At 56.3% G+C, this 17,828-nt stretch overlaps 1 protein-coding gene across 1 annotated transcript; it reads right to left on the bottom strand.

Annotated features, from left to right (window-relative positions):
* Positions 1–4,385: 4,385 nt before the first annotated feature.
* Positions 4,386–11,262, bottom strand: TNNI1 (troponin I1, slow skeletal type). The gene is given in 11 exon segments (XM_075173962.1): positions 4,386–4,422; positions 4,777–4,887; positions 6,272–6,448; positions 6,919–7,008; positions 7,095–7,226; positions 7,874–7,915; positions 8,765–8,788; positions 8,791–8,877; positions 8,879–8,971; positions 10,613–10,678; positions 11,224–11,262. Coding segments are annotated over 10 exon segments (858 nt in total). The 3' UTR covers positions 4,386–4,422; positions 4,777–4,779.
* Positions 11,263–17,828: the final 6,566 nt, after the last annotated feature.

The following is a 17,828-nucleotide window of genomic DNA, read 5'->3' as shown; positions in this document are numbered from 1 at the left end:
TCTGCTCTGCAGATTGGCCTCCTCAGTAGATGCCATCTCCTGTGATGCCCCAGGTCTAACGATGAAGAACCATGGACATCCCCCAAAAGTGGTGTCAATGGAAACTTTTCAGGTGATGGATAGAATAAGTGTGACACATCGCCAGCAGCTGTACAACAGACTGCATCCCTCATAGCACATGAAATTAGTTGCAATTAATGAGAAACCCCCTCTGATGTGAGCAGTGAGTGAGAGGGCTCAGGCCACAGCGAAGGAAGATGGACAAGATGGACGTACCCTGCTCACACCAACGTACCCCAACCCAGCCCCGTTCCTCCCTGGGGGGAGGACACGAGCCTGGAGGGCTGCAGGAGGGGAAAATGGGGGTGAAGAAACCCATTTCTCCCCATTTTATACTGCGGGGGACACACAGGACCCGCAGTGACGAATCCGGGTGGTTATGCTGTAACCGGGTCGCCTCCTGCGCAGCTGCAGCCGCGGGGTTTGATCCTGCACCTGCAGCACCGCGGAGGCCACGGGGGGCCGCGGGGGGTAATGTTTAACCTTTACCACCGCAGCCTGGCGTTAACCCCCGCGCAGGGCAGGGTGCTGCAGTGGTCTGCAGAGGCCGTGGGACAAACTTTACCCCTTCCCACCCCAGGGTTGCCCATCGCCGCTAATCCTCCTCCTCTTCCTCCCTTTGCAGGTCCAGCCACCAGCTGAGCTGCAAATACACTCCGCGAAATATTTGGGCACAGTTCAGATGTCTCTAGATTGACCAATTAGCAAGGAGGTCGCGGAACATCCTAGGAAAGGAAGGGACCATTTTACAACCAACTAGGAGGGATATTTTTGAAAGGCCACGTCAGACCAAGCCCTTTGCATCTCCCTCATTACAGTTTTTCCAGCAAAGCCTTTCCAGTAGAAAATCATTGGGTTGATTAATATTTTTTTCTACAGTCCAATTTAGTTTGCAATTTCAAGCTTCCAGCACTTTGCTTTGCTTTGCTTTGCTTTGCTTTTGGGGACTCTCGGCTGCAATGGAGGAACCTGGAGGACGGTACAGACAGGGCTCTGCTCCGCTCGAGGAGACAGTACTGACTCATGTAGTTCTTCTGGAAATAAACACAATTTCATCAGCAACTGCTCCAGCATCAGCCTCTCTACCTAAGAAGAGCCTTGCAAGTCCCCCATTGGGGCTGAATTTTCAGTAAAAAGGGATCATCGTAGGTTCCCTTCTAATTCAGAGAGAAGAAATTGAGATTATTGAGATTATTGTCACCTAGGGACTGCAGAGCTGGCCTGCTGCAAGGGGAGCCAGGCGCATCCTGGGATGAAAGGCTCGACCTGCCCCTTTTACCAAGGGGAGAGCTGGGCTCCCAGCTGGCCCAGAGCCACAGAAGCAGCTCCAGAGCAGAGGTGGAGGAGAAGACTTGGCTCCCAGTCCCCTGATCCAACCAGGAGAGCCTCGTGCTCAGAGCAGACAGCTGCATTTTCCCCTTGAGATCCAATCCCTGTAAAGAGATGGGGTTTTTCCACGCTTCTAATAAAACTGAAATCCATAAATCTTTGTTTTTCCCATGACCGATCAATGTGGTTTTCCACCAGAGAAGGATGAAAGCGGGACATGGTGACTGGAGAGCACCGTACTTTGAAAAAGTAGAGGAACTTGCAGAGCGAGGAGTTTTGGGGTTGGGGTTTTCTCTCCTCCCCTCAATCTAAAACACAAGGCAACCGTGCAAAGCCATCTACAGCCTACGATGAGTGCACGTGGGCTCTGGGACCTTGCTGACTTCACCCCGGCCAGCTCTCACTGTGGCTGCAGGGACGTGCTGGCAAGCCCTGAGGTTTTGCTCTGCAGCAGTTTCGGGTGTCTTGGCGCGCAGGATCTGACAATGAGCTGGGCACGGGCACAGGCTGCTGAGCATTGACCAAAGCCTGGTCCCACAGCACCCATCACCCATATCGCCTTTCATCTCACTACCATCCCTCCCTGCCCCACAAATGCCACCTCTTTTTTTTTTTTAATTACCAAATTAGCATAATTGCACTAAGCTCAGAGCAACTGTTCTCGACCCGGACTCGGCTTGCCATTTTCTGCTTCTGTTCCAGGTCTGAAGAAGGCTTTGTTTCCGTGAAACCTCTCTTGCATTTTCCAGCTATACCAGTTGGTCAGGTAACAGTTATTACCTCTCCCTACACACCTTTCTTCCTCTGCCAGGATCGCTGCCGAGTGTGTGAGTTCCCTCTGGGGATAGCGTGCGCAGAGATCCCAGGACGCTGCCTCGGCACGGCTCCCGCTTGGGCAGCGAGCTCGGAGGGGCAAGATCGTAGCCGAAACCTTTTGTCTCCAGTGGCAGGGCAGGCTGGGCGCTGGCAGCATCCTGGGATCTCGCCACGCGTGATCTGCAGCCACCTCCGAGAGCAGAGTCCCTTGGGCTGGCCAAGACGGGGACTCGCTTCCCAGGGCTGCGGCTGGCGGGGGCCCGTCCCGAGGTGCGCAGGGCGAGGACAAGTCGTCAGCCAGTCCTGGCGCTGTGCTAGGCTGCGGCTGCTCTGCTGAATTAAGCTTGGAAAGGAAAAAAACGGGTGGAAGAGGCTCCGTGTGCCGTGCAACTGCTCCGGTCATGCAGGGGGTGGTCTTGGCCCCAGTTAGCAGGATGCTGGTGTGGATGGAGGGTCAGGTAGAAAGACTGAGCATCTATGCTTGCTAAGGGAGCAAATGTGTATTTTCCAGCTGACAGCCACCTTTGATCTAACCCTAATTTTGGGAAGAGTTTTCATACTGAGTCTTAAATGCCCTGTGAAGGAGCTGCTGGGTGTTGTGGCAGCCCAAGTGCTAATGCGCATGCTAGAAATAAGTGTTCCCATCAGTTGCCCAGGGACAAAAGTGAGCGGTTCAGCTCAGTATCCCTGAATTGGCCAAAGGAGGGGATGTGATGCCCAGAACAAACCAGCTGTCCTGCTGGTTTGGAGCTCAAACCCAAACCCACCTCCCTACGATGGCTCTCCCTCGCTTGCACTGCCAGCCACTGAGCTACCCGAGTCTGCTGCAGAAAGTCCTGCAAGAGCCAACTGCATGGGGCCACCTTTTTCTGTCCCTAAAGAAATGCAATGTTTTTCTGGGAAGATTGAGCTCTGTTGGAGACCGCGCACTTTTTGTTGCTGTTTCCTTCCAGCCCTGGTCCTGTCTGGGGCCCTGCACTTTGCTCCGAGTTACAGCATTTTCTGTACTTTACAAGCTCACTACAGGGGATGGGGGGATGCTGCAAAACACCCACGGTGTGGCACAGGTTTGAAACCATGGATGCTGCGATTCCTCTGGGTATCTTGAGGACATGGACAAGGCATTGCTACAACCACCAAGAGCACCCCGGGGGGCTGAGCCTCAGCATCTCCTGCAGTGCAACCAGGCAGAAGATCTAATTTGGTGCGAATTGTCACCAATTCTCCCCTCCAGCCCTGCTCTGGGGATGAGCTGGCACATTCCCAGCTGCTTGCACTCAACCGGCTGCAGGTTGGGGGACTGTGATATAGAAAATGATAGCACTAGTGGGGAAGCGTGAACTGTTTGACCTGAAAGATGGATTCATCTCATGCTCTCCTGAAACATTGCTCGAATGAAGCCTTAAAGTGGGGCTGCCCCAATTCCCACAGCTCGGGTGCCTGAGATGGGGCAGCCGGTGGGAGAGTTGGTGCCTGGGTGAGCAAGCTCTGAAGGCTTTTCCAAAACCAGAGGAGGAGGAGGGGTGGGGGGAGCCGGCAGACACCATCTCCGCACTGAGACCCAAGCCTTGCTGCTTGGGAGGCTGGTGCATCGTTGGAGCTCGGCGATGGCTGCGGTGCATGGGAGGGGAGAGGGGTGACCATGCACGGGGCTGGGGGGTCTCAACAGAGCTGGTGGGGCACCGGGCACCGGGGAGCAGCCTGTGGGGCTGGAAGAGATGAGCCAGCACGGGGACATTGCGGGGTGGCAGGAAAGGACCAGGGTATCTTCTCCACCGGGCTGTGGACCAGCACCTGCCCCGGCCAATGCTCCCACAGTGACGAGCCCACGCGGCGCTCTGCCGGGGAGACCGTCCTTTAATACACGTGCAGCCGCGCGGGGACATCTCAGGCTGCACCTGCCGGAGGATGGGGGAGTGGGAGGACCAGCAGCCGTCTCCGGGGCCTCTCTGCAGTGGTGGGAGGGGAGGGATGGCCAGTGGCCCCTTGGAGACAGCATGGCCCCTGCAGGTGATGCCGGGGAGCCGCGGTGGTGGGGCCGTGCGGGAGCAGGGCTGATGGCAGAGCTGAAAGAAAGAAGGTCAGATCTTCCCACACAGTCGTCCACGTGTTTCAGCTCGGTGGTGAATTCAGGGTAAGGGCGTAAAGAGCACAGAGGGGTAGCAAGGGAAAGGGAGGCCGGCAGCAGGGGTGGGGAGGCTCTTCTTCCCGATGCTCCTGTGGGAAAGAAACAGAGCAGAGCAGTGGGGCAGAAGAGAATTTTTGCTGAAAGCAGCCCTGCTTCCAGCAGCCTGGTGCCAGCAGTACCCGCACTGTGCAGGGTGTGTGCAGCATGGGTGGATGACCCCAGAGAGCCAGGGAGGACAAGCTGGGAGAGGGGGATAGCTGCTGGCAGGGGCTCCATGGCGGGGACATGCGGGACAGGCACTCGTCCCAAGTGTGGGGTGGGAGATGGGGCAGGGGATGCCTTTTTCTGTAATGAGTGGGGGTGTTTCTGCGTTCACCCGGCCACAAGCACAGATCAGGGATGAAGCACCGGGCATTGCAGGGGAAGGCGGACCGGTCCCCTACCTCTCACTGGCCCGTGGGGGACTTGGCAGCATCGAACATCTTCTTTCGCCCCTCCATCCCCGACATGGCCTCCACGTTCTTGCGCCAATCGCCCACTTCCACGGGGCGCTCCTGCCGGGAGGGACAGGGACGGGGGGTGTGATGGGGCAGCCCGCAGCCCCACGCTGTCCCACCCCACTGCGCAGAGCCCTTGGCCCCGGCATGCAGGCAGCAGAGGGAAGGCAGCTGCCCTGTTGCAAACGCCCTCTCCCTTGGAGCCAGCTACACCGTGAGCCCTTGCACGTGGAGCTGGCTGGGAAGATGGCAAACAGCGGTCTGATCTCCGCAAGGAGGTCTGGATTCTTGTGGATACCCCCCCCCAAAGCCTGGCTAAGTTTCATTCATGCACCAGAAGGCACAAAAATCCCAGAAAATCTCTTTAGGAGGAAGAAACCAGCACATGGGAATCACTCCATATCTACACCAGCCCACCAGGGCAAATGCAAGCAAAAACACCTTCTGCAGAGACCTCCCAGCCCACAAAAAACAACCTCCACCATCTTCTCCAAACTTTTGGAGGGGACTGGGATTGCTGGTGTGACAGTGAGAGCCTGGCAGCTGCTTCCAGAGCAGAAAGGGGAGATGACAGCAGCTCTGGGAGCATGCCCAAGTGTCTGCTCTGCCAACCCATAAGCATTCATAGATTACAAGCCATGCCCCAAAATCATCTCACGACATCTAAAATAAACTCAGATCTATTCACCACCTGGTGTTGAGGACTGTAAACACAGTTTTTATCTAAAGGATTGAAAAACATGCCCTATTAGCAACAGGGGGGAGAAAACAGAAAAACAGTTGAAAATTGAGATTCTTATCCAGCCTGCTGAGCTGGGACCAAGGGGTAAAACCCCTTTAGGGAGAGGCACTAGGAAAGCAGCACAACTCCTGCAGTTGGGGTGCCTGCACACCTCGGGCAGGTTTGGGCATCACTGTCCGTCTGTGGTATTGAGAGAGACTTTCCCCTCTCGCATCTCTGCAAAGCCGGAGTGAACTGGGCCGTGTACCTCGGGCTAAGCATGCTTGCTGGGCTTGCTCTGTCTTATCTAATCTGGGTCTGGGAGTTTCCTGGGTGTTTTCTGGGCGTGATTGCACTGAATAGGAGCTCTCCTGGTCCCTAGAAGATCAAAGACCAAACTCTCTGCAAGTGCAGCTCAATAGACATGCCAAGGGGGCCCCAGCTGAAAGACCCCCATGTGCTCTGGGAGGGAAAAGCATCATGGATGTAGCCCTAATTCTCACTTGTTATCATCCACCAGTTACCTGGCCCAGTCAGACTGCTCCCACGTGGCCCTACAACATCCTGCAATGGGCAGTGCCTCACAAGGACTGCCCCGTGCTATTTCTGAGGCTTACAAGGGGTGAGCACAACCCACGCAGGCTTCACAGGGGACCTTGGAGAAGGGCAAGGCATCCCTAGGAGGTGTCTCCATCTCTGACCTCTAGAAGAGTCACCCACCTTCTCCGTGTCCTCCTTCTTGACAGACTTCAGGTTGGCTCTCAGATCCATGGAAACCTTGTGCTTGGAGCCCAGCAGAGCCCTCAGCATGGCATCGGCAGAGACACGGACTCGCCGCAGGGGGGGTCGCTTGAACTTTCCTCGGAGATCAAGCACTTTGATTTTCAGATCTTTAATCTGCAGATTGAGGAAAGAAGGCGGAGTGGGAGGGCATCACATGGCTGCCTTGCACAAAAAGCTCCTGTGTGAAGCAGGAGTCTTTGCCGACACCAAGCCCCAGAGGGGTCTTTGCCTCTCCTGCAGCCACGAGGACCACCTTCACCAAGGGACTGTCCACCTTAGCACAGAGCTGTTGTCATTGTCTTGCCCCAACCTGCTCGGATGGCAGCCATACCACGAGAAGGAGCTCTCAGACCCACAAGGGGTGACCAGAAGAGCGAGGACCCAGTGGACAGCTTGAGCTCCCTGAGCCAGGGACAAACCTTGGCCTGAGAGATGCCTTGCAGAGCAAATACCAACCCTTAGATAAGCCTGGTGCGTGCCCCACATCCAAGCTCAGCCCAGTCCAAGACAGATCCCCATCGAGGCCCAAGCTGCCATCTGGGAGGGAGTTAACATTGAAGCAAACAGCCCGTCCTGCCTCCTACCTCCCGAGTATTATGGTTGCATTTCGCTTCGATGTCGTATCTCTCTTCATCCACAATTTCAACCTTCTCGTGCAGCTCCCTGCACAGGTCCTGGGGGCCAAACACAACAGGAGAGCCGTGAGCGATGCCCCCCATGCTCCCAACGAGCTCACTCCACCCTCAGACCTGAGAAATACCTGGAGCTGGCTCAAGGAAAGCCCACTGGTGCGCAGTGGTGTGATCCGCTCAGACAGGTATCTTTCCTTCTCTGACTGCTTGTCCACGATCTCCTGATCCCACTCCTCCTTTGCTTTTGCCAGCATCAAACTCTACGAGCACAAGTAAATGGCAGAAGCGTGAACAAACAGGCTCCTCTGTTCCCCTTGAGCCTCCTCACGCAACATCTGTAGGATGGGACCGTCCTGTCTGTCTCCCAGACCTCCTCCCTGCCCTAGCTGTTCTCCCAAAATCACTGTGCTGCTGCAACACACATCAAAAAATCCCTACAGCTTTTGTGTGGTGGCCCTGAAGGCAGGGGGAACAGCAGGGCCGGAGATACCACGGGGCTGCGGTGGCGGTGGTCCCAATGGATGCCGACGTCGGCACTTTCTTTGCATTGGTTTGCTCTGCTGTGGCAGTAAATGCTTTTGCCAGGCCACAACCCGGGGAGGTCCCAAGCTTGTGCTGCAGAGCTGCTGGTGCACAAACATGAGGTTTGTGGTTTTAGAGCAGAAGGCGTCAGAGTCTCTCCCCACCTCAGTAAAGTGGAGGTGAGGGGAGGTTTGTTTGGTGTACGGACCACAAAGCCCACATGAGTGAGGACTTTTGAGAAGACAAGAGGTGGGAACGGGAGCTGCTCCCCAAGGCCCATACTTCTGCTGTTCCTCATCGCTGTCCCACCAACCACAAACTTCAACCCCAGCTCCTTTTCCCCAGCAAGACAAACCCCAGGGAGTTTCCAACCCTCAGGACTCACCTTCAACAAGAGTTTGCGTGAGGCTGTGATCTTGGATTTTCTCTAGGGGAAAGGGGAGGGAAAAAAAAACCTTTGAAAACAAATTCACAGCAAATGCAGAGTAGCATCGAGATCGCTCCCGAAAGGAAAGGCACTTACCTCCCTGCAGGCAGGCGTGCGTTCAGGAAGGAGCAATAAGGAACAAGAGAAGAGAACAGAGCATCAGTGAACAAGAGTCAAAAAGAGGTGACAGTCAAGAAAAGCATCTCATGTGATTGCAGTTGGTTTCCTTATTTCTCTAATAGTTGCCACCTTCAAGTCAGCCAGGTCCGAGATGACGGTGCTCTCTGGAAATGCAGTGGGTGCTCAGGGCCACTGCTCAGAAAGCCAAAATGCCACTCAAACACGGCACGTGAGCTGTCACAGTGCCCATCGTGCCAGCCCCAGCTCGGTCCCTGCGGTTCGGACCACAACACCCTCATTCACGTGCTCCCCACGCAGGGACTAGCACGCAGCATGCTTGGATCCTGCTCAGGTTTGCAGGGCTGGGGCATCTCCATGTCGTTGCTTGACAAAAGTCTTGCAGGGAGATTTCTCCCTTCTGTTCACGCCAGGGAATATGTTATATTTGGACGATATGCTACGAAGAGCCTCACGGCAAAGCAAGTGGTGCTGCCCACCTCAGATCCCTATTTTGGGATCTAGGAAATCTCCAAGGTTTGAATCGGGACATTGAAATGGCTAACAATTTTTATTTAAACCCAGTTTTTGCACGGGGAATGGCACGCAGTCTCGAGCATGGGCTGGTCTCCCAGCTGAACCCCCCCAAAAACGGACAAGCTCAGCTGGCACGAGCAGCCCAGCGGCCAGGCGAGGATTTAGCGAAATCCAAGAGAAACTCGTGTTACTTACGGCTCTGGCATTGCGGCGTCGCGCTGTTCACCTGCAAAAAAAAAAAGGGAAAGAAGCTGAAACAAAGGAGCAAATCCCAAATCTATCCGAACCCAGAAAGCGGTGGCGGCGGGATGCTCCTGAGGTCCGGTGCTGCCCCGTGCTGTCGGCAGAGGGAAGCGACTCCGCAGCCTCGCCATCCCGCTGTGAAACACCAGGACGAACCGCCTAGCTCCAAGGAAAACCTTATTTTGGGCAAGCTCCAGCCTGCCTCCAGCCGGCCCTGCAGGACTCGGTCTCCTGCTCCTCGGGGGTTTTCCCAAGCGCTGAGCTGCTCCCCCGCCGGCTGCATCGCCCACCCCAGCTCGGGGCGAGGGGACGGAGGCGAGCGTGGCTGGAAAGCTCAGGAGAAACGGGGTGCCGCGGGGCCCCCCGCGCTGTGTCGGCTTGGGGAGTCCCATCCCGCGGCTCCGCGTGGGCAACCGCACGGGTGGTGGAGCAAAAACCCATCTCGGGCGTGACGGAGCAAGGGGCAACAAGGCACGGCCAAGTGGCTGAGCAGATTCCTTTAGCATCCCTGGTGAAATACTTATGGTTTCATATTTTAAATTTGCTTGGTAATCCTATGCCCTGGCAGCTGCTTCAAAATGCACTGCCTCGCTGCCTTCCCCGGCACTGCCTCTAACACTGCCCTCTCTTGCCAAGAAGCCAGGGCACTGCATAAGTCTAAGTAATAGAAAAATGTGTGGGAAAATGCCAATCAATTTTTTTTTTTTCTCTTTCCTACCAGGAGTAACAAACTGAAGCCACATTTCAGAAAGAAACAGCATTTTCCAGTGGTGGGTTTAGTCCTTTTCCTTAGAACTGAAATGGCAAAGCTGGCATTTTTTGACTTGATCTCTTTGCATCCCCCTAATTTTGGAAACTGTTTGAAACCCCAAAGATTCCTGCTGGGGGAAAGAAAAAGGAATATTTCTGGTCTCAAACAGCTGCTCCCGGGCGTGCGTGGAGCCCGTGCCAAGCAAATCTCAATGTGCCTTCGGGAGCAGCTCACCTCCCAGCTCCGTCTGCTTGTCCCTGTCCCCTCCCCGTGTCCCCTGCTGCCTGGCCGGAGCCGTGGCCTGAAGGAATGGAGTTTGTGGGGGAAATGCCATATAAGCCCAGCAGGAATCATCTCCCCCGGACCCTGCCAGATCCTGGATTTACAAAGAAAAACCCCAAGAACAGGAATTTTTTTTCTCTCAGAAGCCACATCAGTCGGATGCAGCCAGAGCTGCCTTTTTGGAGGTTTTTGGTGACACGACAAATGTCCCAGAGGACACGCAGGGAAGGCGGCTCCTCTTGCCTGACACCGGTGCACTGAGCAGGTTGGGTCCCAGCTGCTCCCCCCGATTTATTCCGGGGGAGGCAGAAAAGCCTTCGGCTGTCTGGAGCTGAGCAAGGGCTGGGCGAAGCCTCTCAGCGTCTCCCGCCTTCCCCGTTGGAGCAAAGCCCAGCGTCCCTAGAAGGTGGGACCCACACCGCACCTCGGGCTGACGACCTCTACCAAGGTCAATCAATTTTTAGGGCCAGATATTTCTAAATTGGCTTCCCGGAGGACAGCCAGGGCTCAGCTGGGCTGGTAAGACATCCCCAGCAATCTGGTGCAGGGACTTTTGGGCTCCAGCCTGATCTGGAGCATCCACAAGAGACTTTGCTCTCTGATGGGGACGAGAGGATCTGGACAAGCTAATTCTGCCCTGTTTGCATGCCCCCAGCCATGAAAAGCTTAAAAAGCTTATTAAACCATTAAATCACAGAAATCCTTAAAAGAAATAACCCCCAGTCGATCCTGACATCCTCCCCCATCCCAGGGGACCGGACACATACCACAAACACGCGCCCAGCCAAGGCGATGCCCCACGCACACTGCTCGCAGCCCCGAACCTCATCTCCCTGGTCACACGAGTGACCGTGAGCGGTCAGGCTAGGACACATAGGCAGATGTCCCCCAAAATGGTCCTGTCTGCCAGTTTTCAGGAAAATCAATCAGATCTCAGCTGGAGATGTGGCTGGAGATCAGGCGGGGGATTTTAGCGGTATTTCTTCCCATCATGGTCTCACCTCTCCAAGAGCAGAGAAAATGTCTGAGCAACCTCAGACAGGGGGAGAAATTCAGAGAAATTCACGTGCTGGGGGCTCCTCTCTGCCACACCGCCTCGTGCAGGTACCGGTGGTCTCACGCTCGCGCCCGTGTCGCCTCTAGCACACCCGGGGAGTCACGGGTGGGGGGACCCCCGGGGCAGCGCCTTACCTCTGGGCCGTGCAGGAGGGAGGTGATGCCTGGCCTCCGGAGAGCCGCACACTGCCGGGGACCGGCGGCGGAGGGGGAGTATTAAATCGCAGCCTGCCTGCAAGTGGTCAGTAAAAATAGCACAAATGCCCTCTTGTGTGCACACATTTGCCATGAGCCCCAGCGCCCCATGACGTGCTGCACACACCTGGGGCACCGTCTCAAACACGGGGCGACACGCGTACATCACCCGTGTCCCATAGTGCACCCGTGTTTTGTCGCACCCACGACCCCTACACAATTTGGTGAATTCCTGTGCGGTTTGCGTGTGAATCGCCCCAGCTCGGCCAGCACTCGCTGCCCGGCGCCTTGCTCACACGTGTGTTGCGTGTGAGCACGCAGACCTGTGGGTCAGGCTGACCGTGGTGCAATGCCCCTGCAGACGGGGTATGTTCTTCACGGCACATCTGCCTTGCTCCTCTCCGATGTAAACCAGCATCAGAGATGCTGGAAAAGCCCTGAATCTGCAAGGAGGCAGAAATCATGAGCCGAAACACTGCAGTGCTTTTTCTTTGCGGAAAATCTCCTGCATCTTTTTTTCTTCCTTTTTTTCGTTTCTTTCTTTTCTTTTTTTCTTTCAGAAAGTCTCTGAAGGGAGGTGGGGGGTGTGAGCAGCCTGGAGAGCTGATGTAGCGCTGACCCCCACGCACGAGGGTGCACACACGCTTTGCAACGCTGCAGGCACGGAGTGATGATCCCACAGGAGCCCTGGCCGAGGGGTCTCCTGGAACTGCCGGACTTGCCAGAGCAGGAGGGCAAAGCCGCCCCGAGCCAGGACAGGGCACATTGCCGAGGGGTGATGGGGTAAAACAGCGGAGGTGGGGGTTAAAGTGTTGGGCCAGACGATCGCTTGGGACCAAGGATGGGGCAGTCCCCTCTTTGGGGAGCAGGACCAGCCAGACTCACCAAGCACAGCCCAGATGGGGATGCTCGAGTAATTTTCAGCCCTTCACAATGTTTTCCCCTTGAAATTCCTAAAAAGCGGCAGAAAAGCTGTTGTCTCGGCCCTGTGCACCCCGCAAAGCCCCTTGCCCGGTGTCCCCGTGGAGGGAGGCTTCGTGCGGCAGAGGACTGCAGGGGCAAGCAGCACCTGTTCCTTGGGATATTTTTAGGGGCAAGTTTAGGAGCAAACAATTCCCAGCGTGCAGCCCAGCAGGGACAATGCCCGGTATTTTAATCCCGAGGCTATTATGGTCACGGAGGGACACGCAGCTGCATGTGGGGGGTAGCTCCCACGGTGGGGGAGCAAAGAGAGCCTCTCTGTCCTGCAGAGCAGGGGATGCATGGCCGCCTTCCCCGGCTCCTTCCCCCCTGCCCGGACACCAAGGGGGGAGCTGTGCCCTGCCGGGGGGTGATGCAGCAGCCCCCAAGCTGGTGCAAGGTCGGTGATGGTGACAGTGGCAATGGCAGTGGCAGTCCCAGCCTTGTTTCACCTGCATTAGTCAAGTCCCAGCAAGCGCAGGAGAAACCCCCCTGCGCCCACCCTCCTCGGGGGCCCCTCCAAGGACGCTTCCCCTTCCCCGGCTCCCAGCGCCAGCGCAGCGGATCTGCTTCCAGCCGCCGAGGAGGAGGATTTATACCAGCCCCGTTAGACCTTTATAAGGCAAAAGCCCCCGCGGGGCCATGCCTCCAGCACCTTTCCTCCCAGCTGCCTTGGGATTGTTTTCGGAGCACAGAGGAGCCAAAATTAGCCCGTGACAAAGGCGCTGCATCCCCCACAGCTGTGCCCCGGGGACCCGACCAGCTCCCGCTGCCCAGGGGACAGGGGCTGCTTCAGATGCCATTTGCTCCAGTCTCAGGTTTCGTCCTCTGCTGGGACCTGGAGTGAGGAGGAGGAAAGGGCAGGCGAGGGATGGGGTAGCGGGACCTCTCGATTAGGGGCTTCAGCACTGGTTTCGAAGCCCCAGCTCTGCCGTGGGGGGCCAGCAGCAGAAGGATGGCAGGAGCCCAGGATCGCCCCATCCCTCCTCTCCAGCTGACATGATGAGGACATTTTGGGTCTCCATCCCTGGCTCGCAAACCACACTGAGCTGCCTCAAGATGAGGGGTTGTTTTATTAGGTACCACCTGAGGTTGTGGGCACCTCTCTGAGCTGCTGGCAGGTAGGAAGGCTGGAACCCTATGGGGCAGACCAGTGCTGAGGCCAAATTCAAAGCAAATTAATATCCCCCCATTCCTGGGAGCCACTTATTTAAGTGAGGAGTTCCCCTTGGCCGGCCACCGAGGGGATGGATGCCAACAGAAAATTCCCAGAGACCTGTATGGGGAGGCCAGACCCACCAAGGACCAAGTCCCCAGGGAAAGCCCACTTGTCCCTAAACATCCCAGTAGTCCTACAGGTCACCTGTGTTTGGTCTCTTATGAGTGGACAACCTTGCATACATTTAGATGCAATGGTCCCCGGCTCCTTAAGATGTTGGACCTCCAAATTCAAACGTATCTGACCCCTGTGAACAGTTTGATTGCCCCACGTGAAGCCTATTTCCCTGAAGAAGACTTGCAGCAATGCTGGAGGCATCCCTTTCCCTCCTCAAGGCCCTGCACCCATTCCACCCATCCTGTCCTTGCCCTCTTCCAAGCGCCCTCCTCGTTTCATCAACCTTGATGGCATTCAGAAAGACAACGGGCATCCAGGACAGACTTAGAAACAACAGCTGAGCCTCTGTTGTCCTTTGGGACCTCACTGTCCAAACACGTCCATCCCACCCCTCAGCCACCACGCTCAGAGCCAGCCCCAAATGCCAGGGCAGATGGCAGGAGGCCACCAGCTGCCTCAGGTTTCTCACCAGGCTGGGACGGAGGATGCCCCGTAGAGTCACCACGGGGTGGGAGAAGGTTTTCCCTCTGCGGAACAGCTCAGAGATACGGGGACATTGAAGTCACCTCCTATAAGCAAGGTGATTGCAAGGTTGCAGCACTGCAGTGTCACATGGCAATGAAGTCGTGAGGGTCCATGGGACTTGTCCTGATGAAAGGGTCCCCGCCTGGGTCTGCTGCAGATCATCTGGCAGCTCTCACCCCTCATGAGCTGCCAGAAGGGATCCAGCTAGTCCCAACTGCTCCGTTGATTTGTGACAGACTCCCGGGGATGTTCTCCAAAAATCAATGCTTTTTGTAGCCCTGCAAAGGATTTCGTCAGCCTGCTGCATCTGTGAGTCTTATCAAACTTGGGCGGTGCCCGGAGGCATCGAAGCGGAGCTGGCATTGGGGACAGCCGTGGAGATGGAAAATGGACCAGAATTTGGATGATCATCACAGCTGGACCTGGGAACCAGTGAGGCCCCAGGCCAGACCCCAAACATGCCCTATGGGGCTGAGACCTCTCCCAGCTCAGGTCCCTGTCCTGCCAATCTTCACCCTGCTGCATCAGCCCCACCAGGACATCCACGCCTCCCACCGCCCGGCGGGGCAGAGGCTCCTTATCCATGTGGGATCTGCCGCTGCATGTCCTCTCCTGCAGCTGGAGAGCCCTGTCTTCTCCAGCCACGGCCTCCTGCTCTGGGAACCTCTACCTGGCTGGACACCATCTTGCATGTGGTGCAGCTGGGGATGGTGCCTGTGTTCAGCCTCTTCACCCATGGGCATGAGAACTTGCTCCTCCTGCTTTGCACGGCTGCAGGCAGTAAATCCGTGTGGAAGCAGCTGTGGAGCTGGAACCAAAATCAGGACAATTTTCACAAAATGGGAAAAATACCTTCCACTTCTAGAAATATTGTGGGACAGGTTGTTTTTCTCAGCTTGAATGCTTTGGGGAGATATGAAATGTTTGCAGAAGGTGCCAAAGCTGAAGAGGGGTCTCTCAAAGCTAACGGGTTCTTTACGAACAGCACATGCTCCCTGCCTCGTGCCATTGGCATGTAGAAAAGTCTTTATTAAATAAGGAGGAATTATCTGCTTTGGGATAGTGGAAAGACATTATTAAAATGGAGCTGAGCCACACACTGAAGACTTTAAGCTTTCCGCAGTTTTGCCAAGTGACGCATGAAACCTCCCCAATGTTGATCTTGTCGACTCCTGTAAACAAGAGGAGGATATTGGCTTAATGGGCTGACACGGTTCAACAGCGATGTCAGTTTAAATATCCTAAAAACCAGCCTGGTTTTCAGCCTAAGGCAAAATATTTCACAGGAAAAAAAAAAGACTATTCCCAGTAATCCAAAATTTCAGGCTCATGCAGAGACCCTGTCGCACTTTTTAGACATTTTCAGGGTATTTCCACCTCTCTCCGAGACGCTCGACACATCTCAGCATCCCCTTTTGCTGCAAGGCTGGGCTGAGCCACCCCCATCACCAGGGCAGCCTGGTGACTCCTGCTCGGGGACAGCGGGTGACGGACGGGCGCTGGCGTCTCTGCAGCTCCGTTGCTGCCCTCTGCAGCTCCAGCAACGCCTGGCCGCTATTTTTGTTTCTTCGAGGGGTGCCAGATGGGGCGGTGAGGCCCTTCCCTCCCACCTGCGCCCGCAGCTCCGCTGGTGGGTGATGCTCACACCCACATTCATCGCCCGCCGCCTCCTCCACCTCCCTGGGACACCCTCTCCAAGACACAACATCAGGACATTGGGGATGGGGAATTAAACACGTGCAATCCCTGCCTGGACCCCCCTCAGCATCCGAAGCTCTGTGTTACGGACGACAGCATTTCTTCCTACGCTCAAACTCAAGAGGACTTTATTGGAGATGGCCAAACCCACCGCAGCGGTGGTGTGGATGTCCCAGCTTTTCCTCCCCCAGAGCATGGGCGTGCAGACGTGGCAGGGCACGGGGCAGCTCTCCAGCCTGGCACTGCTTGAGGCAGGTTCTGGATTCCCAAACAAAATCCAACGATTTAGGAATTATAAATAAGGATGGTCAACAATGCAATAATTTTAGGAGCATCTGAAGGAAGCCAGACACTTGACCCAAAGCTAAAAAAAAAATACTGCTTGCTACAATTGTGATTTTTTTTTTTTTTTCATTTTTATCTGAGGAAAAACTACCACAAACTACACCGATCTTCGCAGGAGAAGCAAGGCACTGCCAGCCTCCCCGCAGGGCATGCAGTGGTGGAGGAGGTACACATGGCCTCACCTGCCAAAAAGCATTGGCACCATCATGCTGCAAACCCCCGTCTCGGCAGCGTGACCCCCACCGCCTTCGCCGGCTGTCGGGGGGTCCAGCCAGCCCCAAACTGACCCCAAAGCCAGGGCTGGGTGCTGGGATTTCGTTGGGTGGAAAAAAGAGCCCTGAAGCTCCCCCTGCCACCTCCCCTGCACCCGACCTTACCCTGGTGGTGCTGCACGAAGGGTGCCAGCCCCAGCACCCATGGGCGCTGGCAGAGCCCCTGGTCCCAGGGCTGGAGGCACAGGGCAGCCCCCATCCTACACGGAGGAGCCCCAGCGCCGGGGCATCCTCCGAGCGGTGCGGGGAGGGTCGACGGAGCGGGGGCACCTCAGGGCTGGGAGCAGCAGAGCCGGCTTTTCAGGCTCCTGCCTTTGAACTCAGGCAGCTCCGGGGCACCTCGCTCCATTTTGGGGCTCAGCACTCAGCCCCAGCTCTGCTTGGTGTCCCCGGCACAGGGGTCTCCAGGAGCGAGCCCCTCCTCGCAGCAGGAGCCGGCATGATGTGGGGGGGGGCTGCAAGGCCACATGCCTCCCAGGCCCCTGCCGTGCCTCAGTTTCCCCACCTTCAGGGGCATTAGAAATGCTTCCCGTGTGTCCTCTCCCCGCTTTTCGGGCTGGCTGGAAGAGCCCTGCGAGTTCCCTTGCACCCCTAACTCTGTGCAAATAGGCAGTTAAAAATGCTTTCACAGTGCTTGACCTCCTGCAAGGCTCCGAGGGCCCTTCTCCCCCCACGCTTGCTTTCCCTTGCAAACCCGGTTGCTCTCTAAGCCCCTGCCTGCAGGAGATTTCCCCTCAGGTAAAATCACCCCATTTCCCCAGCTTCACCCATCAACGCTGAGCCCCATCCGGGCCAGCAACGTGCTGACACCATGTTACTGGTGATGCTGGATGCACCAGCCGCCGGCTCCGTCCCTGCTCCGCTGTCTGGCAGAGCCTCTTGGCTGTTTATTTGCTTTCCAGTCTCTGGGTGACCTTTTCCTCTGCATGAAAAATTCAGCCCTCACAGGCGGCGAGTGAAGCCATCCTGCCTCCCACCCGCGCGCCGCTGGCTCGGCTCTCGCCCCCCGGCCCCTGCTCCCAGGGTCAGGCTGTGAATCCACCCGCCGAGGGTGGATCTGGCAGATTTGGGTGTCTGCGCAGGAGAAACTCCCAAAGCTGGGGGGATACGTGGTACAGGCGGGGGCTCTGGCAGGGTGATGAGCAGCTTGGGGTGGGGATGGAAAACCTTGACCTTCCCCATGCCTAGACCTGAAACGCCAACACAGCGATTTGCCTTGCTCTTTCTGTCCCTCTCCCTCTATTAACCGCCTAAATTTCTCCCCAGCTCACGGGTACCGCGGCCTCCCTGCTGCCTCGTCTGTCCGTGCACAATGGACGTGTCCATGGCCAGCGCTGGTGCTTACACACACCCATCTTGACCATTTTCTTCCCCGGCTCCTTGCTGGCACTTGGAGAACAGAAAATATCTATTTACAGTGAGTGAGAGAGTAGGAAGGCTGCAAATGAGGAGTCAGGCCCCACAAAACTGGCTCGAAATTCAGAATACTTTGGAAAACCCCTCGCACTGGGTGCTCCCACCCCTGGGTGCTGCCCTGCGCAGCACGGGCTCAGGATGCTTACAGGACTTTGAATGAGCTTCACTGAGTCCCCTGAC

The sequence above is a fragment of the Calonectris borealis genome, chromosome 26 (genome assembly GCF_964195595.1).
Source record: "Calonectris borealis chromosome 26, bCalBor7.hap1.2, whole genome shotgun sequence".
In the NCBI taxonomy this organism is placed as follows: Eukaryota; Metazoa; Chordata; class Aves; order Procellariiformes; family Procellariidae; genus Calonectris; species Calonectris borealis.
The sequence above is the reverse complement of the archived record's forward strand: the minus strand, read 5'-3'. Positions and strand labels throughout refer to the sequence as shown.